General features: G+C 33.1%; 1 protein-coding gene across 2 annotated transcripts in view; it reads right to left on the reverse strand.

Annotated features, from left to right (window-relative positions):
* LOC100378579 (lipoxygenase homology domain-containing protein 1-like) overlaps positions 1-24826 on the reverse strand; it is a 48054-nt gene that overhangs the window by 18529 nt on the left and 4699 nt on the right. Inside the window, exons 2-25 of one of the 2 annotated variants that reach the window (XM_085501184.1) lie at positions 19486-19634; positions 18011-18163; positions 17457-17620; positions 16564-16674; positions 16049-16231; positions 15045-15219; positions 14299-14494; positions 13510-13697; positions 11774-11918; positions 11434-11536; positions 10862-10994; positions 10093-10346; positions 9832-9967; positions 8333-8580; positions 7600-7735; positions 6778-6929; positions 6135-6158; positions 4635-4792; positions 4264-4340; positions 3628-3821; positions 2447-2639; positions 1708-1868; positions 1108-1426; positions 405-559 (exon numbers count right to left, since the gene is read on the reverse strand). In XM_085501184.1, coding sequence (XP_085357310.1) covers positions 405-559; positions 1108-1426; positions 1708-1868; positions 2447-2639; positions 3628-3821; positions 4264-4340; positions 4635-4792; positions 6135-6158; positions 6778-6929; positions 7600-7735; positions 8333-8580; positions 9832-9967; positions 10093-10346; positions 10862-10994; positions 11434-11536; positions 11774-11918; positions 13510-13697; positions 14299-14494; positions 15045-15219; positions 16049-16231; positions 16564-16674; positions 17457-17620; positions 18011-18163; positions 19486-19603 — 3876 coding nt within the window. In that variant the 5' untranslated portion in view covers positions 19604-19634. The remainder of the gene's footprint in view (positions 1-404; positions 560-1107; positions 1427-1707; positions 1869-2446; positions 2640-3627; positions 3822-4263; positions 4341-4634; positions 4793-6134; positions 6159-6777; positions 6930-7599; positions 7736-8332; positions 8581-9831; positions 9968-10092; positions 10347-10861; positions 10995-11433; positions 11537-11773; positions 11919-13509; positions 13698-14298; positions 14495-15044; positions 15220-16048; positions 16232-16563; positions 16675-17456; positions 17621-18010; positions 18164-19485; positions 19635-24826) is intronic. The other variant, XM_085501185.1, reaches the window with a different exon arrangement.

Genomic DNA, 24826 nt, shown 5'->3' on the forward strand with positions numbered 1-24826 from the left:
AAAAATGAAAGGAATTTTGAAAAATAATAAATTTTGGCAGAAAATATTATTGCTTTCAAATTTTCAAAAAAAGTGTTAATCTTGCAGGAAACGCAAGTCAGCAGAATCAATCTTTTGTTTACTCAAATATTTTCCCAAAATATGACATTTTTTATATATCACCAGTGGTTGATTTTGAATATCAACATCAGCTTTCACAAAATAAACTAACTTGTTTTAATAGTCAAATTCCTTTCAACAAAAAATGGCTGCTATCACCAAATATATAGCCAACATATTTTTTTCTAAAAAAATATTATATTGATATAATAAAGAACTCACAAATACAAATTATAATTCAAGGGCATTTCTTGTTTTGAAGAGGCTTGCATATTAACTGTATTTACTGAGTGAATCCAACTTACGCTATTCTTTTCAAACTTATTTCTGTTTGTTTCTGACTCTTTGAGTTCTCTTTCACCAGAATCCCCCATTTCACCAAATAAATTGATAAACACATTAGAATCGGTGCCAGCTCCAGACACATCACCCGTGAATATGTGAACAATGTATTCGTTATCTGTGGGGAAAAAAATGAATATGCAATTTACCGGGGAGTCACAATGATTTTGAAAAATATTCTTAACACCCAGTGTATCATGCCAGTCAAAACTTTTTTAAGGTTTTTTTGTCTCAATTTTATAAAAAGCGAAGAGAAAAAAATATATTTTCATGAAAAATCACAAATTTAACGACAATTGCAGAACATTTTTCATTTTACAAAAGTGTTACAAAAAGTAAAAAACATCTAAAAATCATTCAAACAGTTCAAATACTGCCTACAAAACCTCTACTGTTATACTGCAACAGGTTTTATTTTGTGAAAAACAACTCTTTGCAAATTATTTGAGTCAGGGAAAAGACAAAATATTGTAACATTAAGATTTCTGTGACATTCACAAAATATTATCACTCTCAAATTCTGACATCATAAATATATCTAGCTGCAACAGAATAAATTTGATGTTAAATCTATTTCTAGTTGCAAGAATTTGACACTGCTTTCAAATTTCAACCCAAATTATCAAAAAAGCACAAGATTTTGAAAACAGTTGCCATGGTACTCACAATTCAGACCATGTCCTTTGAGAGCCCTACCCTCCTCATCAGTTGGAAGTAATTCCCGGACAATCTGATGATCTTCTTCATCTTTGGCAAACCATCTATTGCACACAAAATTTACTACATTTGTTTCAGGAATATCATCGTAATCCTCCTCATCATACTCTCCTCTTCTTCTCGGTGTTCCGCTCCTCTTTCGTTTCATTTTTCTCTTTGGGGGAAATCTTTCAATAATCACTCTTTCGAGATACCACCCAGCCGATCTGCCGCTATTATCATGACCAATACGGATCTTTGTTAACATTGCTACATCAGCCGCTTCAATCTAAAGAAAAGAAGTAGTTGATGATCACTTGATTTTACTTTTGATCTAAGTCATAAAATTCATTTTAAATTTGCAAAACATCATTTTTTATCATTAAACTGTGAAGTTGTATATGTTCAGTACCGGTAACAGTTATTAAACAAGGTCTCTGAATACATGGAATAAAGGTTGGATCCACAAAATGTCATCTGAAACAGAAAACAAACATTTCCTCATTCTCTCTTATTGTGAATTGATTATTAATTAAGAGAGTAGAACCTCCATTGTCAAAGTTTAATTACCTTGAATTTATCAGTCATGCCCCTTTCAAAATTATCAGTTCTGTTATTAAGGATAAATTCATCAGTTTTTCCTTTAAGGCCGTACATTCTGATGAAAACTTGGGCATCGGTACCAGCTCCAGACTTGTCTCCGGTGATCACTGTTATTTCATATGGTATTCCTGCAAATAATTACATTTTGGTTACTCTGGTCTCATTCTGGCAACTCTGGTCCCTTTCAGCCAATCTGGTTTTCAGGTATGATAGGTATTATATGATGTTCTCAACATGTACTTCAAAAATTACTATAAAACTCAAACAATGTGATGAAAAAAATCAACACTCTGGTCTACGCATTCATTAAGAAAACATGCTCCTGACATACAGTGACACATGCACATTATATGACTTTTACATGTTCATAAGATGTTCATATAAACATCCTATAGTTGCATCACTTTTAAACTTTAATTCACACCTTTGACAAGAATTTTTTGAAATTTTTCTAAATTATTCCCTGTGGCTAAATATTAAAATGTCTGTCAACTAATTTGAGGTATCTGATGTACAATATTGAGTAGGGGAGGGTAATGCAATGAGGAAATCACAGTCACTGTTACCCCTCTTACTTTTCATTTTTTTTGGTCATTAATTTGATTGAAAACCTTTGCTCAACATTTTTGGTTATCAATAGGTAAAAAAAATGCTTGTGGTATGCGTACAAATTTCATGGGACAAAAAATTCACACTTTTGACGTACTTGGTGAAAACTCTTTCATTTCGGTGATTTGTAGCTCCACCTCTATCTCTCCATCTCCTTCACTTTCAGCCAACCAGCGATGAGCGGCAAACATATAATTGAGACCATTTGATGGTATATCTATCTCTACGCTGTCTAAGAACCAACCAGAACCAGGTCCACTACCATCATGGCCAATCTTAATATATTCAAGCTGAGAAAATATAACAATTTTTTTTTATAATTAATTTAAATTTTATTGAATGTGAGACACCTCAACAAAGAATTCTTGTACAGAAAAAATACACTACTTCTGGTGAGCCTATGATGCGCACAGTTTTTTATTGCTCATATTATCATCAAGTCTGTTAGATCAAAGACTTATAGGATGAAGGTATGCAAGTGGTCAGATATGCATTGAAGATCTCACACAAATTGACAAAGTCACGAATTGCGACAAATATACATTCCTAGAAATAGGAAAATGAGTGATTCTGTGAAAGAACTGGTTAATGTTCATTTCCTAACATCTCTTCCGTGGTGCCATTGGCTAAAATATTGCTGATTGTACGCACACACTAAAGAAAACTGCAAGAACTTGAGATCTTGTGAGAACATCATCACATATCACCGGATATCTAAGTTGCATACTGTAATATACTTTATTTTAGCTGGAATTAATTTTTGTTGAAAAGACTTTTCGGGTGTTTTGTATGGAATTTATTTTCACTGATTTTTGACCAGTTGAAGTAAAATATAGGCAATATTTTCACTGAATCATTTCTTCAGCAAAAATAGTGAAAATTAATTCCAAGCGAAAGTATTTTACAGTACACTTATCTTATAGATGCTTGGATAAATATGTATTTTAATGACAATATTTCTATTATGACTTGCTTGTAATTGAACAATCACTTACTGTAGAATACTTTATTATCGCTTGGAATTTATTTTCGCTATTTTCGCTGATTGGATGATTCCGTGAAAATAAAATCCAGCGAATATACTTTTTTTCCTATATTTCACATTAAACTCATGAAAAATCAGTGAAAATAAATTCCAAGCAAAACGCCCAAAAAGCTTTTTCAGCGAAAATTAATTCCAGCGAAAATAAAGTATTCCACAGTATTTATATCCAATTCAATCCATTATGCTCAACATAAAAGCCATCAAAATAACCCGAGAATAAAATAGATAACTACCTTGCCGATATCGCATGCTTCAAGCACAAATTTATCCTTTCTTCCTTTTTCAAATTTGTTCTTTGTATTTTCAGACTGCTTGAGCGGAAGTTGTCCAGAGTCACCAAGCTCACCAAACATTTTAAGATAGACATTAGCATCGGTACCAGCATTCCGCTCTTCTCCTGTCTTCACGGTCACATGATATGATGTTGCTAGGATGAAAAATAAATCAGTTGTAATCATAATCACAAAGATAAGGACCACTCATGTTTCTGGTCACTGTGCTCATCAGTTAAAATGTATCCCTAGCATTTTTACAGGTTTTTGTCCAAATTTTAGAAAAAAACTAAAAATAAAATTTTAAGAAAATCAAAATTTAATCTCAAAAAAAAAAATGCATTAATAAATAAATGCATTTTTTTATTTTGAGATTTGAATTTTTTTTTCCATAGTTTAGTTTCATTTTACAGTGTTCAGTTTGGACAGGTAATGTGTTACTAAGAAAAAGCATTCAGCTAAGACAGGTATCAGGGTTCAGTTTAGACAAATTTCCAGTCTATTTAGACAAATATTTTCCTATGTAACATATTTCTCTTATTTTCTCTTCAAACAATAAACCAAGCATTCATTGCACAGACATTAATAGCTACTTACTGGACAGCAATTGTGATACACCTTCTGGTACTAATTCCCTTACTATCAAACCATCATCTTCATCTCGATCTAACCATCTAAAATACAAATATACATGTGCATGTTATGATAAAACAATAAGGATTAAATCGAGTTTATTATAATAGTTCAATGTTAAAATGTTGATATTCAAATGTGAAGAGCACATTATTAAAATTACTTTCGCATTTGTCAGATCCAACATGATGTTTTGATGCTGTGATGCTATGACCTCTGCCTTTCTTTAATAATCCATTTCACACATAACACATGATCTTGAAGTGAACGAAAAAAATGATCTTTTATATTTCTAGTAATCTAATCCATAGAGTCTGATAAAATTTAAGTTGTACCTGTTACATGGAAAGACGATTTTAGATTTAGGGTTATTCTGTTCTTCTACAATAACTTTATCCAAATGCCATCCTGCTCCAGCCCAACTGCCGTCATGGAATATTTTTACTCGTCGCAATTTCTTTAGCATCACTGCCTCAATTTCAAAAGTATCAGTCTGCAAATGAAATTATCATTACACAATGTCAATTTGGGTTTTAAATTATGGTGCATCACATGATATGATGTAGCCAATCACAGATCAGCATTTTGCATCATCAGTGATAAATTATGAATATAATGTGCTAGAAAATAAGAAAATAAACGTTTACTAAGGATCATTATCTAAATAAAAGTATGTACATACAGCATAAAACAATACTCTATCTTGGAACTATAGCGCCAAAGTGAATGAACAAACATGCCATTTCTGTTTGTCTACCACCTAAATATACATACTACATGATACCTGTCTACAACGTGCACTACTTTTTCATATCCTACTGATGAAATACTATTGCCCAAAATGCCTGGTTATTGTGAATCCTTGCTAACTACAAAAGGATTCTACTATTACCTATGGTCACTCATTCAATAGGATCTAGATTACGTGCATTTATAAATGTATCCATGGTTACTTGGCTCTCAATGAATATAAGGGAGTATATGCAGCAAATGATAGCAGCTATCATACTATTGGAACAGGAATTTTAATACTAAATTATTCTTTATGATCAGCTGTTTTAAATTCCGCAGAAAATATCCAAACTTGTTTTTTTAATAGAGCCTCAATAATTAACATTTTGTTCAGTTCCCAATCCAAATTGGCCACCAAAGTAGGATTCCATGTTACATTGTAATCACAAAGTTATTGTTTCCATGGAAACAAGTTCAGGTACCTAAATTTTAAAATTTTGCTTTGCTGAGTTTTTTAAACATCCACAGATTTCACAAGTTAGCCACATCTCTGGAATGCCATACTAGAAATTGTTGACATTATAATTGTGGATGATATAAAGTTCAAAAATTTTTCCATTTTTTTCTAATTTGTGAATTGCAAAAATGTACTCTGCCTTGAATGATGTTACATGATGTGGTTACACTAGTCTGGTGCTTGCATGCAAAAATTCACACATATTACTATACTGTATTTGCTCAAACAGAAGTGCATCTCCAATAAAACACATCAGATCCTCAAGAAATGTGTTTAGGTGGAATTTCATGAACTCACATTGTAATTTGTTTGCTTTAACATTACAAAAAGATTTTAAGTGTATGTCTTTCTGATAGAGCAGATACAGCATAGATATATTATCTCCATAGAGATACTAGTACAAAAAGATTTTTTTTTTAAATCAACATAATAATACCTGTATTAAAAAAACTATAAATTTAACACATTTTTAAATGTCTTAGAAAGTGATGAAGAAAGTGTGTAAAGTTAGTAGAGGTCAGAGAAACGGAACATATTGCACGTGACATAACAAAAACAACACCTTTTAAGCAATAAACATACTTACTGAACCTCTTTCAAAAGCATTGATCTATTATGTGCATATGGTAAGAAAGCAGGATACAATGGGAAGAAAAAAGGTGATTCATTATGAAATTAAAATTATCAAGAACGGCTTATGTTGCTGATTATTCAATTTTGAAAACCGTGAAGAAAAATTGTGTTTCCGATGTCAGCTCTTTTCTTTCTAAAGAAACAGATGTGTAAATAATAGTGGTATTTTATTATCACTAATTTTAATTAAGACATTGTAACAATACAATAAATAGTATCCTCGGGGGCGGAGCTACGTCACAGACGTTCTACGTTGCTAAGACGCACACCACTGTACCATGCATTTCTATGGGCTCTGTGCGCGCTGCTGTGGAACGCCGGTGGAGCCGGTGAAAACTTGAGAAAACAACACAAACTCAACTTTGAAGTAATCCTGAACAACCAAACTTATATATGCTACACACGTAGGGCTAATCTTGTTACACTGTTCAGGGGACTCTCAACAACCATCGCAAAGTACCGTTTTCTGCGAGTTTTTGGTCTTTGTTTTCACCGCGAGGGTTGCCAGGTGGTAGAAAATGGTAATGGAATACATTTCAAAGTTAGCGTCCCCTATTGTGTGGACAATGATAACAAAAATGAGAACAATTACTTACATCACCTCTTTCAAATTTATTGATGTGTTCACTTTTGACTAGAGGGCGCTCTCCTGTATCTCCTTGGTCACCATAAAGCACACAGAATACATTGGCGTCTGTACCAGCACCAAATTTGTCACTGGTTACCACGGATACATTGTATTTCACAACTTTTAAAAAAAATGAGTAAAGTTTGTTATATACTTATCAAACCACTGCATGTTATATGCAGTTACATTATTGTCTGGTTTAAAAAATATAACGCTTTCACTGCCAATGTTAACTTTTGTAACCTTCCACACAATATAGTCCCATTACAAATCTACTCATTTCTATACAAGAATGTCAATTTCTAAAATTTTGAATTTCTATCAATATTTTATTCTATCTGTTTGGTTGAAAAGTAAATATCAATTTATAAAAAAAAATATATTTGGATTTTGTCACGAAAATATTTGACTGTAAAAATTGTTGAAAATTGGAACCAGATTATGAAGAATCTTGTCTGGAAATATTGCATTGCATCATGGGATTTGTTACAGACTTTCTTCACCAACCTAAGGCTTGGATAGTGAACATGATTTGGTCTTAATTAGCACTGAAATTCCAAAGACAACTATGGTCACCTTTCATAAAATATAAGCCAATATATTTTTTTTCACATTTATTCTTTTTATTTTGATTCAAACGTGGAGCCAATCAGAATATATGTTCATTTGGTCAAAACATAAAAGAAATTATAGAAAATACATGAAAATGTGAAAATGTTGGTGGGAAAAATAATGGTTTTTAAAGAGTTACAAAACTAACTGAAACTACTATAACAATATATGTTCTTACGTGGTTGTGGTTTTTTAATAGTTTCTCCCTCAGCTGGGATCTCTCTGACAACACAACCATCATCCTCGTCTTTAGCAAACCATCTATTGCAATTGAAAATATATTTCTTCTTTGTTGACATATTTTCCATTGTAACCTTACAAGAAAACAAATTTAATTATTTTTTTTTACAGTGTCATTATATGTAATTTACTTGCAGTAGTAAAAAACATCAATTTCATTTTCAGTTTATACAATAACACACTGAATGGTACTTGAAGTTTGGGACAAATCCTGCACACAAACAAATCTTGAAAGCCTGGATGTTCATAAATGTTTGTCTACGAAGAATACTGAAAATACGATAAAACAGTTGTGATCAGCAACCAGGAGTTATGGGAAAGAATGAGTCAACAGCCCTTACAACGGGAGATATTTCAGAGACGCTGGCGCTGGCTGGGACATACCGGTACCCTATGAAAAACAGTCCAAAACATCACAAGGGCAGCACTAAATAAAACCCACAGGAAAAAAAGAAAACGAGGTCGTCCAAGAAACACCTGGCGATGGGATGTAGAGGCTGATGTCCGGAAGCTGGGCTATACCTGGGGAGAAGTGGAAAAACTGACACAGAACCTCTCCTAGTTGGAGGAATCTTGTTGGTGGCCCAAGAGGGATGATAGGCATAACTACCTAAAACAAATCTTGCACACAAACAAATCGTGCACACAAATTAACACATACAGACACATACCTGTTTCAAAAACCATCCAGCAAATGCACCAGCATTATCGTGTCCAATTCGTATCTTATAAGGTTTGCCAACATCAGGCACTTCTATTTTGAAACTGTCTACGTTGCCTTTTTCAAAGTTATCGCTTGCATTGTTAAGTACTATATCATCTGATTTGCCTTTAGATCCGTACAAACACAACATGACTTTGGAGTCTGTGCCGGCAGCAGTCTGGTCACCTGTGTGTACAGTCACATGCCAAATATTTTCTGAAATGAAAGAATAGGACAAGAAAATAAAACACAAAAAGTACTGGAATGATTACAGAAATGACGTGTAAGAACCACCATAGTCAGTGATATATAACTCAACAATATTTTCTCTTTAGATTATATATCTATATCCTAAATCTCATCGTATTTTGGGTTCAGCTTCATGGCAGTTTTGTGTTAGACCCATAATTCGAGTAACTGAGAAATATTTGAGTAAACTATGATAAAAGCATGAAATAACTGACGAATAGCTCCTAACAATGCCAACGACAACTTTCTGGCACACTTGGTATACGTCGATAGAGGGAGCGATTTCACTTTGGTGGCATGCGAACATTGTCTATGACACTTGCCATTATGCAAACTTTTGTAATTTTCTTGATAAATGCGAATACAAACAATTTGTTTTTTACACAAATCAATGCTTATTCAATTGGAATACTTTTCTGGGAACTTAAAATGTTGTACCAAACCAAGTCTACTATGGCTAGGAAGCTACTCTGATAGAATTCATGAATGTCTGTTAATGTCAAACTAAGAGGGAGATTTTGTGGATTATATAAATTATTAGTTGTTTTTATATCTTAGTCAAATGTAAATATGGTAGAAGTGAAACAGTGGAGTGCTGGATGTGAGACTATTGTGCTATTATAATATTGAATATGAATAAATTACTATACATGTACATGCTGAGTATGACAACACAAAAAAAATTCTTTATATTTCACTAGGTTTTAAGCATTTCTGAAAGACTGAATACTAATTCTGGAAACGAAACACATGCGTTTGACAATCTGGACCATGTTTATCATATTTGGGAGTTATTGGACTGCATAGAAACCTGGAATCTATGGACAACTTTTTAGTAGCTATAGTAGTACTGGTTGGTATGTATTGCAAATCTTAGTGATGTGCATTTTTTATCTGTCCCTTATAACATGAATGAAACAATAAACTGAAATGACATGATCAGGTTGATGGCCTTGTAAAACATTATTTGACATGTGACATGTGGCCTCAGATTATGTTGCTGTCATAATAACCAGTCATTAAGCACTAGATTCTAGGATTCACAGATTTAATTGCATTTGATAGGTAATATTCATTCACTGTCACAGCTGTTCTGTTTGACACAATAAGTTTTAATCTGGACAGGATGATTCAGTCATCAAGCCAGACATTATTGAAATACATTGCACACAAATTCTAGCATAAGAATGCAGATTTTGATTGAATCTGTGTACTTACTTGCTTTCTTAACTTTTCTCATAGATTCACTTTCGTTCATGGTCCTCTCAATGCAACCGTCACTCTCGTCGTCTGCCAGCCATTTATCACATACAAATGTCTGCGTTATACCAGTAGCCGGACAGTACACCTCAACCTGATGTGGAATTAGATTCAATATATTATGCATGTTTGATCGAATTAAATGAGTTAAATAAATTTAAAAAAAAAATGCCCTCAAAATTAGAACATCCTAAAGTGTGTGCAAGGCTATTAACCTACCTTTTCTAGATGCCAACCCGATCCGGGTCCCGAATTGTCATGACCGATGGTTAACCGAGACAGCGGACTCAGCATTGTAGCACATTCCACGTTACAAATATCTGTACGACCACGCTCAAACTTGCCATCATTCAACCAGACCTTGCCACTGTTCTCTTCACCTCTTTCACCACCATACATTATCACATAGATTCTGGCACTGGTACCGGCATGGCGTTTGTCACTGGTAGTCACACGGAATTCATACGGAAAACCTGAATGATAAATTAACTCAATCATTAAAAGTAATCAATCTACGAATGACTGCAATGCATACACACTTTATTCCTTGTTAAAATACAAATGTACTATGATCCAGTAATTGCTTCCGCTTCCAATTTGATCGATCAATTCACATGCCAATAATAACTCAGTGCGACAAATACATTTGTATGTGCGATTTTTTAAATACTTTACACTCTTTGTGCATATTCATACCCTCAAATACATGTACATCACGTAATAGTCCCAGCACCTTGATAAAGCTATATAAATAATCTCCAGTGCAATTTTAACTTTCACAAAAATTATGCTCTCCAAACACTCTCAAATTATTTGACAGTGAACATTTCTAGCAGCAAAACTTTAACCATTCACACGCAATGTGTTAGGATGATATGACACACATATATAATCCTTTTTTTATTTCTATCTATTGTCACTTGACCATGTTAATTTCAAAGTGAATAATAGCAATAAAAGTAAATACCACTAAAAGATGTGTGTTTACCTGCAGGGGCATCTCCTGGTTTACCTCCAACTAATATATCTCTCTGTATCTGACCATCATCTTCTCTTTTGTCAAACCACCTATGACATGGAAATTCATAACACCTCTTCTGTTCAGAGTCATCTATTATTACCTACATTCAAATACAAAAATACATTACATTACACACCTATCAGTAACTATGAATATCATATTACTTTAAATTATATTATATTACATTACATTACATTACATTACATTACATTACATTACATTACATTACATTACATTATATTATATTATATTATATTATATTATATTATATTATATTATATTATATTATATTATAGTACAGTATTAACGTCATGATGAACAAAATTTATTCATTTTATCTTTTTAAAATGCACCGCCAAGGGAACATATGATAATACAAATTCTCATTCCATGCATGGAAAGTTCATCACTCTCCAAGCAACTTTTTATTTAAATTTCAAGTGACAGTTGTCAGCACAGATTCAACAGGATATAGGACAAAGCATTATTTACTGAATTGACTGCTAGTAACAGTATCGTATGTTATATTATTCCTGTACCTTATCTAGAAACCAACCAGGTCCAAGTCCTGCGTTGTCATGTCCAATTCTTATCTTCTTCAATTCACCCAAATGTGGACACTCTAAAATGAATTTGTCTTCACTGAAAATAAGCAAAACATTATAAAATGAAAACTTCTGTAGACTATGTCAATTCCTGTAGACCACACCCATTTGTGTAAACTATGCCTATTTCTGCCAACCACGCCCACTTCTGTAGACCTTGTATAAATATATGTGCTCATGCTGGCTTGATGTAGATAATATGTACTTTCAATTTTTATAAGTTTAATATGCAAATGTTTTTTTCAATAATAGACACAAGTTCATTTGTACTCACCTTCCTCTCTCAAAATTATTGCCTTTAGCCCGTAGTTTCTTCTCACCACAATCTCCAAACTCTCCAAAGATTGTGATGGAGACATTAGCATCAGTACCAGCCTTTGCTCTATCTCCGGTATACACACGTACAATGTACTTATTAGCTGAATAGACAAATACACATTGTTTAATTTCACTACGCAGCAGAGAATATTTACATTATTTCTTACATTTACATGCATTTCCACGCCTGAAAATCCTGAATCACAATTACAATTTCTCTTGTAGCCGACGATGACCAGCAAATTTATAAACAGAAATGGCAATGCTTCTTTAGTTTCACTATGATTTATTATGTACCATGAATGAAATCTGTTACGTAGTCACAAGCCAAGATCAAGCCCATATGCCGTTCATTATAAGCATGATATATACCCAAATTCAAGTGATGTTTATGCATAATAAATAAATAAATAAACGCAAAAACAAATAAACAAACAAACAAATAAATAAATACAATGTTGTGATGTACAGGGTTATACACAACATGAAGACAGTCAAAAGAAATTTTTTGTTTAACCAACAATTACGTTTCAGCTATTGGCATGCCATAAATGTAATTATTGACCATGTGATCTAACATTGCGAGTAACAAAAGTTCGAAAATGTTTAATGAGTTTACATGGTTTATTCAAGGCAGCTCGTAGACAGTCAATTCGCAAAAAATATAGTTTTGCATCATGTGGATCAGTTTTGGATGAGGGAACCATAAAGTAATGGCTTGTTCTTCACATGTGCGTTTTGTGAACCAACATAAAAATAGTTTGATCTAACCAGTTTCAACCACATAACAGTTCTGAAACAGTAAGCTGGCTAGCAAAACAGTAAGCTGGCTATGTTGCCATTTCAGTGTATGATACAACATGAAAGTGAACATAATATAACACAATGATTAACAATTTTTTTTATTATAGGGCCCTTTTCTCTCAACATTTCTATATCAATGTATATCACAAACATTCATTGGTGCACACGATACTATGATATTGAACTGATAAAGTTTAGTGAAGTTATTATTAATTAGATGTAACCTACCTAGTCCTGCAAAATGGCAGTATGTATGGTATGAGTGAGAAAAAAATTATAGAACAAAATGTGAATAATTAAACATGATGAATGAAATAGACTGTAAACCGCTTGAAATTTCAGGGAAAGTCAAAGAGGTGAAGATTCCACTGAGTCACAGCGATCTGCACAACATTTTTTCTTAGTTAACATTAAATTATTCAATCAAACTGGTCAAGTCAGTATTAACGTAAACTACATGAATTTAAAGAGACACATTTTTGAAAATTTCAGTCAGTGAAAATCGGGAAATTTTGTAGCACTTGAAATTTATTCCGACGTTTCTAAACACACATAATCAGAGCAACTTTACAAAATGTTGTCATCATGAATGAAAATTCAACGGTTTACAGTATATAGTAAGTGGATAATGGGTAAAATATTGTCCTATTATTGTGTTGTAACATGTAATGGAGGTGCACTGGAAGCAATTACACTCAATAGTGAGTGACTATATTATCATTAAAGAAATTACAAATTTTTTTTAGGTTTATAATGAATACAGCATGGCACTGTGGTACTTTATCCAACTTAGTAGGTTTGTATTATACTTATTAATTAATTAGTTTATTACTGTTGTTTTCTGTGATAAAGGAAAGAAGACAAAATCACTATTAAAACTCAACACACCTTTCCTGACAGCCATTGGATCTGTACTACCCAGTAAATCTTTGTACGTCAACCGATCTCCTTCATCCTTGGCGAGCCACTGACCGCAAGGGAAATAAAACTTAGCTTTTTTTGGATTTCTTAAATCTGTAATGACAACCCGTTCAAGAAACCAACCAGGACCGAATCCAGTGTTGTCATGCTCAATCCTACAAGAAAATTACAAACTTATTTTTCACATTTTCCAGAATTGTTGAGGCCTGATGGCTTCATAGTGAAAAGCATTCTAAATATGTCAAGGTTTGCCAAAAGTTATGTTTCGTAAATAAACAAGGAAATACTTCAATTTTTGGGAAGATTGACAATTGACACAGTACTGTAGAATAATTTATTTTCGCTTGGAATTAATTTTTTGCTCAAGGAATGATTTAGTGAAAAATAAAATCCACCGAATATACCTTTTCCCTTATATTGTACTTTCAACTCGTCAAAAATCAGTCAAATATATCCTATACAAAATACCCAAAAAGTCTTTTCAGCGAAAATTAATTCCAGCTAAAATAAAGTATTTTACAGTGTTTTACTTTATAAGGGTAAGGCTTCACAGTAGTTGCCCAGCCTATGTTAGAATTCCATGTATCTTGCATGGCACCCGAACAGTCATGAAGTGGTGTGATAACTGTACTGCTTTAATAATATATACATTGACATACATTGGTACAGCTAAGGACAACCCCTCATATGTGCATCACACCTATTAACAACCACAAAACAATACAAAATTGTTTTCAAAAATTATTAAAATCTGACCTTATTTTTCGAATCATGCCAACATTGTTAGATTTGAATCTACAAATATCTGTCTGTCCTCTTTCAAATGCATCTGCTCCTTCTGGCCTCAGGTGTTTCTTACTTGATGTACCCCTCTGTCCATACATGGTAACGTAGACATTAGCATCAGTACCAGCTCCTTTCACATTACCGGTGATTGTCACAACTTCGTATTCTGGAAAAACAACCAACCAAAGACATTCAGAACGCTATCAAATGTTGACGTTAATTGGTTAGTGCTTTAAAGCATTATAAATTACAGTGGATTTCAAAAGAGAGTTCCTGAATTACTATCAAGTCAGTTAAGAACTTTACACTGCTACTATACTACATTTGAATGTAAAGTAAGTAAAGGGAACTGGACACTGTTTTGAAATTGATGATATTTAAAGCTGAGGTAACACTGCCTCAAGTATAATTTAAGAACATAGTCCTTTAGAGAAATTACAGTGAATTTCAATTTGCTGTATTTGTTTCAACACATCTGATCAGATCAAAAAAAAAAAAAAAACTGTAAAACATGTCTTTTTCGCGAGCATGTTTTAGCTACTGGGTTATTTGTAATCTCGCTATAAATTCAAGATGTCACTAATTTAAAATAAAGTATATTCTCACAGTGAGAGTGTTGGCACTTTAGCAAAATTAAGATTCTGTTAATATATAATTCATGCAGAATCTGGATTAACAACATTAATATCGCTACCTTCTTATTAACTACCACTGACCTGTTTTGCCATATTTCTTCCCATCATATGCTTTCAATTCTCTAGACAGCTGACAGTCGGCTTCAAATAATGACAGCCATTGATTACAAGGAAACAACCATGATTTTCCACTTATTAAATTGGTAATAACAACCTCTTCTAAAAACCAACCACATCTCTTTTCTAGGCCATCATGCTGTAATAAAATCAATACAGACATTATTGATTTGTCTACAAATATTCTCGCATATATTATGATATTTTTGCAATGAGAAAACATAGAAGTTGTACCCCACCTGCCTCAAATTTCAAAGTGATTTATCTATTTATCTACCAACAATAACAGTCTCAACACAGCTACATTAATTGTACATTAATTGATTTACTGTGACTTTGAAAATATAACATGTAAGAGAGAACAGAAATACAACAACAGCAAACACCTACAGGATTTTGGCATTAGAATCACCCACCAGTTGACAAATAAGGGCATGTAATTTATTAATAATTCAAGTGGTGATCTTTGGTACTGACATCATGTCTACATGATTGGGTGTTGTTTCAAAAGCTAAAGGTCAAGATAGGCAAATTTATAGTGGATGGAACAGAAATACAACAACAGCAAATGCCTACATGATTCTGCTGTGTTTGAATCACCCACCAGTTGACAAATATGTGCATGACACTTAATAATTACATGTATTCAAGTGGAGGTTTTTGCTACTAACATCTTGTCTTAAATGATTGGGTGTTGTTTTAAAGGCTAAGGGTCGAGATATGCAAATTTATAGAACAGAACAGTAATCATCTAGCAAATGTTCTGGATTCTATTTTTGAAATGAAGCAGAGAAAAAAGACAGAAGCAGATTGGGTATAGAGGTTAGTTCACCACAGTAGATTCATAGTTCAAATACTACCAGGAGTTGAACTCCAAAATTGAGATCAACCTATATTCTCGAATAGTGTGCCACAAAAACAATAGAGGCATAATCAGTGTCTGAGAATCCTTCAATAACAGTTTTTACCTCAATGCGCAGTGATGTTAAGTCTCCTAAGTCTTGACTCTTCAGTTTAAATGATTTTGTTTTACCCCTGGTAAATTTAAATGGTACTCCGGATTCTATTTTGGCATTTTTCTTTACGGAGGTCATTTTACACAATTTCTTCTTTGGCATTTTTCCTTTAGTTCCTTTAATCCAGATAAAAACCTATAAAAATAAATGAAATGATTATGAATAATATAACTATGACATCATCAGTGGTGTAATCTATTTATAGTTATGAAGAATATATTGTAAAACATTCAATATTTGTACTATTCAAAATCACAGATTTCTTGCAAGTCACTGTGACCTCTGAACCTAATGTTCATTGAAACAAAAGAACTTGACTCATGCAAGTAATTTCCTCTCACGAATTAAATCTACCATAATTTATTCTGCTAAAATATTGATGCAATAGTTTGCATGTTTTGAAGTATATTTTTTAAATTTGTGAAAAATTTAGTCTTTCACAAAAATAAAATGCTTCTTTGACTCACATTTGCATCGGTTCCCGCATTTTTTCGATCTGCAGTTTTCACATCTACCTTATACACAATAATTTTACCACCCCCGGGACCTATTGCACTTCCAGTTCGACTTCTCACACTCTGGAATGTAAACACACAATGGAAACATTTTAATCAACAATTGGGTGGAAACACAAGTGTCTATTTTGTCCTGTCACAATTTTCACCACCAAAAATAATTTTCAGAAATATAACACAAGTGAGTATTAAAGCTGAGCATGGATTGAAAAAAAAAATAGTCACATTGTTTTAATTTCACTCTATTACCAGTACACATTCACCATTTTGTAAGGAAACAAAAAACTACTGTAGAATACTTAATTTTCGCTTGGAATTTCGCGATTTTTGCCGAAGGGATGTTTCCGTGAAAATAAAATCCAGCGAATATACTTTTTTTCCTATATTTCACATTAAACTCATCAAAAATCAGTGAAAATAAATTCCACACAAAACGCCCAAAAAGCCTTTTCAGCGAAAATTAATTCCAGCGAAAATAAAGTATTCCACAGTATTCTACTGTAAAATACTTTATATTTTCGATTGGAACTAATTTCCACTATTTTCGCTGAAGGAATGATTCAGTGAAAATAAAATCCAGCGAATATCTTTTTTTTTCCTATTCCTACATTAACTGAGCAAAAATCATTGAACATAAATTCCATACAAAAACCAAAAAAGTCCTTTCAGCGAAAATTAATTCCAGGTAAAATAAAGTATTTTACAGTACTACTTGTTTACAGGCATTTGGAATCCATATTGCGAGTGTGACATGTGTAACATGACATCCTGGGAGCATATAAAGCATAGCAAGTTAACAATAGGAATTAAGACTTCCAGATGTAACAAGAATTGTAACAACTTACCCCAGCGGTCGGTGGCTTTGGTTGAAATCCAAATTTTCTGGCAAAATAGTCCACAAGATGTGGGTCGTTCAATGAACTATATGGGGGTGCTGTGACTGTGTTGCCATTTTCCACTCGTGGATAATGCTTGATATCAGCTAGATCTATTGAATCATATTTTCTTGCTATCAAACAAAATTAAATAAAATGTTAGTTATATATTCTTTTATACCAACTGGAATGTATTTTTTTTTAAATTTATTTGTTAATTTTGGACCAGGTAGTCATAGTTACAAGAAAAATCTTTGGAAAAATATGAAAAAAATGATGCAGGCATAACCTAAATAACCTAAACTCTAACTTTAAATCCTATTTTCATGCAATCATTATGCAACAGTTTATGTAGAAGTGAAATAAACAGCTGATACGGTAGTATGAAATCATTAATTTGTATAAATTCATAACATTTTTCAAAACTTTTATTATTCACAAGCTTAAGGGCTTCTCTTGCTCACTGTATTGTTATTACACAGCAGCATAAGTGGCCCCTTTCTAACTTTAATTGTAATACTCACCAGCATAAGGAGCCCTCTTGCTGACACGACTTTCTATTGGATTGTGTCTTAATGATATCGTGAAGTTTCTTCTCTTGGCATGGTTTAATTCAGCTCTGGAGTCATGCCATGCTGGTCTCACATCTACAGGACCAGTGGGACGTCTCACTGGAGCTAAAACAAACAAATAATACAAAATAAATAAATATTATGATGGGATTTCAGTCACTTGAGATAGATAAAAGAAATATGCATGTTCAATGAACTATCACACATTCAAATTTGGTTTTTGAAGGCAAAAATGGGTTGAAAATAATCAGAAATGTGCAATAAGTAACCATTTAAGTTTTGTATTTTTTGTTCCAAGTTTGAACAAAATTGTAAGAGAAATACATTGAAAGCTGGAGTCAGTATAAATGTTTATACGGTAAATATAAAATTTTTATAAATCAAAATAATAAAAGCTGTTGATTGGTATTTAAAAATTGTTATAAATATGTCTTTAAACATATGTGTAATTCGTAAGACCAGATTTCATCAAACAGAGATTTAAAATGTACACATGTTAAAACTTCGATGGACTATGCCACAGTATACTATTACACAATCTAGCACCGAAAACAATAAAATTTATCGTCATTAAAAAGCTGTATTTGCATTCATTCGAAACATGTTCAAAACTTTCCTTTGTTTATAATGGTAGCAGAAGCACTGTAGCGCATGGCAAAAATAGAACCAGTCACTGAACACAAATAATCATATCCTCGGGGGCGGAGCTACGTCACAAGACGTTCCACGTTGCTGAGACGCGTACCACTGTACATGCATTTTTATGGGCTCTGTGCGCGCTGCTGTGGAACGCCGGTTGAGCCGGTGAAAATTCGAGAAAACAACACAAACTCAACTTTGAAGTAATCCCGAACAACCAAATTTATATATGTTATACACGGTGATCTAATCTTGTTACACTGTTCAGAGGAGTCTCAACAATCATCCCAAAGTACCGGTACTGTTTTCTGTGAGTTTTGGGCCTTTGTTTTCACCGCCGCTGGTTGCTGGGCGGTGAAAATACCCGGATGTCCGCCCCCGAGGATAGCCACAAATCTTAAATACATCTTTTGCTGAATTTTTGAGCTGTGTTCTTTTATCAAATTTTCATGCAGGTAGGAAACAGTATAATAATTATAATATGGTTATCATGAGCATACTGCAGGTATGCAACTCAGCAATCACACTGATCTCTGCTAATGTTGGTTGATATGAAACGCAGTACTGCACTTTGTGGTATTTTTTTTATGTAACCTTACATGTATATTATGAAATACAAATGTACTTCATGGTAATTACATCATAGCTTCATCTTCCATCATCTAAATTCAAATTTCCTATGTACGAAGAACTGTTCATCAATTTATCTTCAACAGCCTGGGTAACTGGCAAACACCATAACAGAATATATATGGTCTTAAAGTAAAAATAAAGACTCTCTTAATTACCTGAACTTGGCCTTGTTTTGCCTGTGGCATATGGTGCGTAGGGATCTCTAGTCCTGACAGGCTGATATGATGTGTATTTGGGAGTTACCAGTAAACTCTTGACACCTTCAGAACTCATTCTCACTTCAAATGCTTGTTATCATTATGTACTACAGATATAGACAAAGAAGATAAATCAGTCAAGAGTCAGTAATGATATGAAAACATCTGTAGCTAGATTCTTTACCTGATATTACCTTGCCATGAAACATTATATTTGTTTTCAAATAGATACACATTATTAATAAGCCATGATGTGTTTTTATTCTCTTGAATATTGATGATAACTTTTAATTAACATATAAAAACAGTAATGATATTTAGGTAAATAAAATATCAATAGGCCATGATAAAAATGATGTTATCACATTATCATGTACATGAATGTGTAATAAGGATTTATAAGGTATAAAGTACTGTGAAATACTTTATATTTGTTTGGAATTCATTTTCACTATTTTCACTGAAGGAATGATTCAGTGAAAATAAAATCCAGCTAATATACCTTTTTTCCTGTATTTTACATTCCAGTCATCAAAATTCAGTGAAAATACATACAAAACATTAAAAAATTATTTTACAGTATGCAACTGGTATGATATGATGTGAAAATCTCATTTGAAGACACAAGAATTGTGAGATTACTAGTATTACAATTTCTAGAAACAGTAAATAAGTATGTCTGTGAAAAAAATGGTTATAGTGTTCTTCTCTGTATATGATACATGGTTATCTAGTTAACATTCCCATATATTATAAATGGTTGGTGCTATGTGTAATATATTAATAAAGTTTGTTATCCTTTTTTATAATACTCATGCATAGACATATATCAATCTTTGAATGTCTCACGATGGAATGAATGTTTTGACATATATTGAGTTATATTGTTCTTAGTAACAATTCCCTAGTTTTTAAGAAAATTAACCATATGAATTATGAGTTAAAAAGCTAGTTATGTTAGATCATCTATCATTACCCATAAGGCATTATGAACCTATAGCACATATGTATATGCAGGGTTATTTTCAAAAAATTAAAATATTAATAAATTATAATCACAGAGGTATGATGTAAAGCAAAAATACATAGCATCTTTCAGATCTTTGAAGACACATTTATCTGTAAGACCTAGAAAACAAATATGTATTTCTGGTCATGCACACCCCAGTTAAAATGTGTGAGTCACAAATTTGTTTGAAGATTTTAGTCAGCATTTTAGAAAAAATGAAAGCAAAATTCAGTTTCACAATTTTAAGGACAATTTTAAAAGTGAAAGATGGAATCAACCAAAAGGCTCATATTTTTTTCTTGTCCTCACTTGGTATTTTGATATTACTCCCACTACATTTAGCATCACAACTTTGGTTGAATGGACTTCAACAATAGTTTCCATGGTAACGATAATAATTTAATAAATGACATTTGAATGAGTACAAATATATAATAATTCACTTTTACAATTCCCATGGGGCTTTAGAGACATTTAAAGACAGTATACAAAAACAAATTTTGGAATTATTTGATTATAAATGTTTGTTTTTGACATTTTTTAGTGTTCATATTTATTAATTTCTTTGAACAGATATACATTATTTATTGTAATGTGGAATGGGGAGGGACTATTTAAGTTGTATTACATTTTGTTTTGCAAATCCCGTAGTAATTTTAATCCATGAAAACTTGTTTGTTTTGACATTTAGGTAAGATGCCCTGGTGAATTACTGGTAAATATATTGCTAAACATCCCTGTAGTGAATTCATTATTAATTTAATTTAACCACAGGGCTGTCCACTAACAAGATGCTCACTCATTGGTTAGGATGGCATCACATGATACATACTTGCTCACTCATTGGTTAAGAGGGCATCACATGATACCTAGAATTACTGGTATATATATTGCTAAATATCCCTGTAGTGAATTCATTATTAATTTAATTTAACCACAGGGCTGTCCACTAACAAGATGCTCACTCATTGGTTAAGATGGCATCACATGATACAAACTTGCTCACTCATTGGTTAAGAGGGCATCACATGATACCTAGAATTACTGGTATATATATTGCTAAATATCCCTGTAGTGAATTCATTATTAATTTAATTTAACCACAGGGCTGTCCACTAACAAGATGCTCACTCATTGGTTAGGATGGCATCACATGATACATACTTGCTCACTCATTGGTTAAGAGGGCATCACAAGATACCTAGAATTACTGGTATATACATTTTTGTATATTGCTAAACATCCCTGTAGTGAATTCATTATTAATTTAATTTAACCACAGGGCTGTCCACTAACAAGACGCTCACTCATTGGTTAAGAGGGCATCACATGATACCTAGAATTACTGGTAAATCTATTGCTAAACATCCCTGCAGTGAACTCATTTATATTAATTTAATTTAACCACAGGGCTGTCCACTAACAAGATGTTCACTCATTGGTTAAGAGGGCATCACATGATACCTAGAGTTACTGGTATATATATTGCTAAATATCCCTGTAGTGAATTCATTATTAATTTAATTTGACCACAGGGCTGTCCACTAACAAGATACTCACTCATTGGTTAAGATGGCATCACATGATACATACTTGCTCACTCATTGGTTAAGAGGGCATCACATGATACCTAGAATTACTGGTATATATATTGCTAAATATCCCTGTAGTGAATTCATTATTAATTTAATTTAACCACAGGGCTGTCCACTAACAAGATGCTCACTCATTGGTTAAGATGGCATCACATGATACATACTTGCTCACTCATTGGTTAAGAGGGCATCACATGATACCTAGAATTACTGGTAAATATATTGCTAAATATCCCTGTAGTGAATTCATTATTAATTTAATTTAACCACAGGGCTGTCCACTAACAAGATGCTCACTCATTGGTTAAGATGGCATCACATGATACAAACTTGCTCACTCATTGGTTAAGAGGGCATCACATGATACCTAGAATTACTGGTATATATATTGCTAAATATCCCTGTAGTGAATTCATTATTAATTTAATTTAACCACAGGGCTGTCCACTAACAAGATGCTCACTCATTGGTTAGAATGGCATCACATGATACATACTTGCTCACTCATTGGTTAAGAGGGCATCACATGATACCTAGAATTACTGGTATATATATTGCTAAACATCCCTGTAGTGAATTCATTATTAATTTAATTTAACCACAGGGCTGTCCACTAACAAGACGCTCACTCATTGGTTAAGAGGGCATCACATGATACCTAGAATTACTGGTAAATCTATTGCTAAACATCCCTGCAGTGAACTCATTTATATTAATTTAATTTAACCACAGGGCTGTCCACTAACAAGATGCTCACTCATTGGTTAAGAGGGCATCACATGATACCTAGAGTTACTGGTATATATATTGCTAAATATCCCTGTAGTGAATTCATTATTAATTTAATTTGACCACAGGGCTGTCCACTAACAAGATGCTCACTCATTGGTTAAGATGGCATCACATGATACATACTTGCTCACTCATTGGTTAAGAGGGCATCACATGATACCTAGAATTACTGGTATATATATTGCTAAATATCCCTGTAGTGAATTCATTATTAATTTAATTTAACCACAGGGCTGTCCACTAACAAGACGCTCACTCATTGGTTAAGATGGCATCACATGATACATACTTGCTCACTCATTGGTTAAGAGGGCATCACATGATACCTAGAATTACTGGTAAATATATTGCTAAATATCCCTGTAGTGAATTCATTATTAATTTAATTTAACCACAGGGCTGTCCACTAACAAGATGCTCACTCATTGGTTAAGAGGGCATCACATGATACCTAGAATTACTGGTATATATTGCTAAATATCCCTGTAGTGAAATCATTATTAATTTAATTTAACCACAGGGCTGTCCACTAACAAGATGCTCACTCATTGGTTAAGAGGGCATCACATGATACCTAGAATTACTGGTATATATTGCTACATATCCCTGTAGTGAATTCATTATTAATTTAATTTAACCAAAGGGCTGTTCACTAACAAGACGCTCACTCATTGGTTAAGATGGCATCACATGATACCTAGAATTACTGGTAAATGTATTGCTAAACATCCCTGTAGTGAATTCATTATTAATTTAATTTAACCACAGGGCTGTCCACTAACAAGATGCTCATTCATTGGTTAAGAGGGCATCACATGATACCTAGAATTACTGGTATATATTGCTAAATATCCCTGTAGTGAATTCATTATTAATTTAATTTAACCACAGGGCTGTCCACTAACAAGACGCTCACTCATTGGTTAAGAGGGCATCACATGATACCTAGAATTACTGGTAAATATATTGCTACATATCCCTGTAGTGAATTCATTATTAATTTAATTTAACCAAAGGGCTGTTCACTAACAAGACGCTCACTCATTGGTTAAGATGGCATCACATGATACCTAGAATTACTGGTAAATATATTGCTAAATATCCCTGTAGTGAATTCATTATTAATTTAATTTAACCACAGGGCTGTTCACTAACAAGATGCTCACTCATTGGTTAAGATGGCATCACATGATACCTAGAATTACTGGTAAATCTATTGCTAAACATCCCTGTAGTGAATTCATTATTAATTTAATTTAACCACAGGGCTGTTCACTAACAAGATGCTCACTCATTGGTTAAGATGGCATCACATGATACCTAGAATTACTGGTAAATATATTGCTAAATATCCCTGTAGTGAATTCATTATTAATTTAATTTAACCACAGGGCTGTTCACTAACAAGACGCTCACTCATTGGTTAAGATGGCATCACATGATACATACTTGCTCACTCATTGGTTAAGAGGGCATCACATGATACCTAGAATTACTGGTAAATATATTGCTAAACATCCCTGTAGTGAATTCATTATTAATTTAATTTAACCACAGGGCTGTCCACTAACAAGATGCTCACTCATTGGTTAAGAGGGCATCACGTGATACATACTTGCTCACTCATTGATTAAGAGGGCATCACATGATACCTAGAATTACTGGTATATATATTGCTAAATATCCCAGTAGTGAATTCATTATTAATTTAATTTAACCACAGGGCTGTCCACTAACAAGATGCTCACTCATTGGTTAAGATGGCATCACATGATACCTAGAATTACTGGTATATATATTGCTAAATATCCCTGTAGTAAATTCATTATTAATTTAATTTAACCACAGGGCTGTCCACTAACAAGACGCTCACTCATTGGTTAAGATGGCATCACATGATACC

The sequence above is a fragment of the Saccoglossus kowalevskii genome, chromosome 7 (genome assembly GCF_978046115.1).
Source record: "Saccoglossus kowalevskii chromosome 7, keSacKowa6.1, whole genome shotgun sequence".
In the NCBI taxonomy this organism is placed as follows: domain Eukaryota; kingdom Metazoa; phylum Hemichordata; class Enteropneusta; family Harrimaniidae; genus Saccoglossus; species Saccoglossus kowalevskii.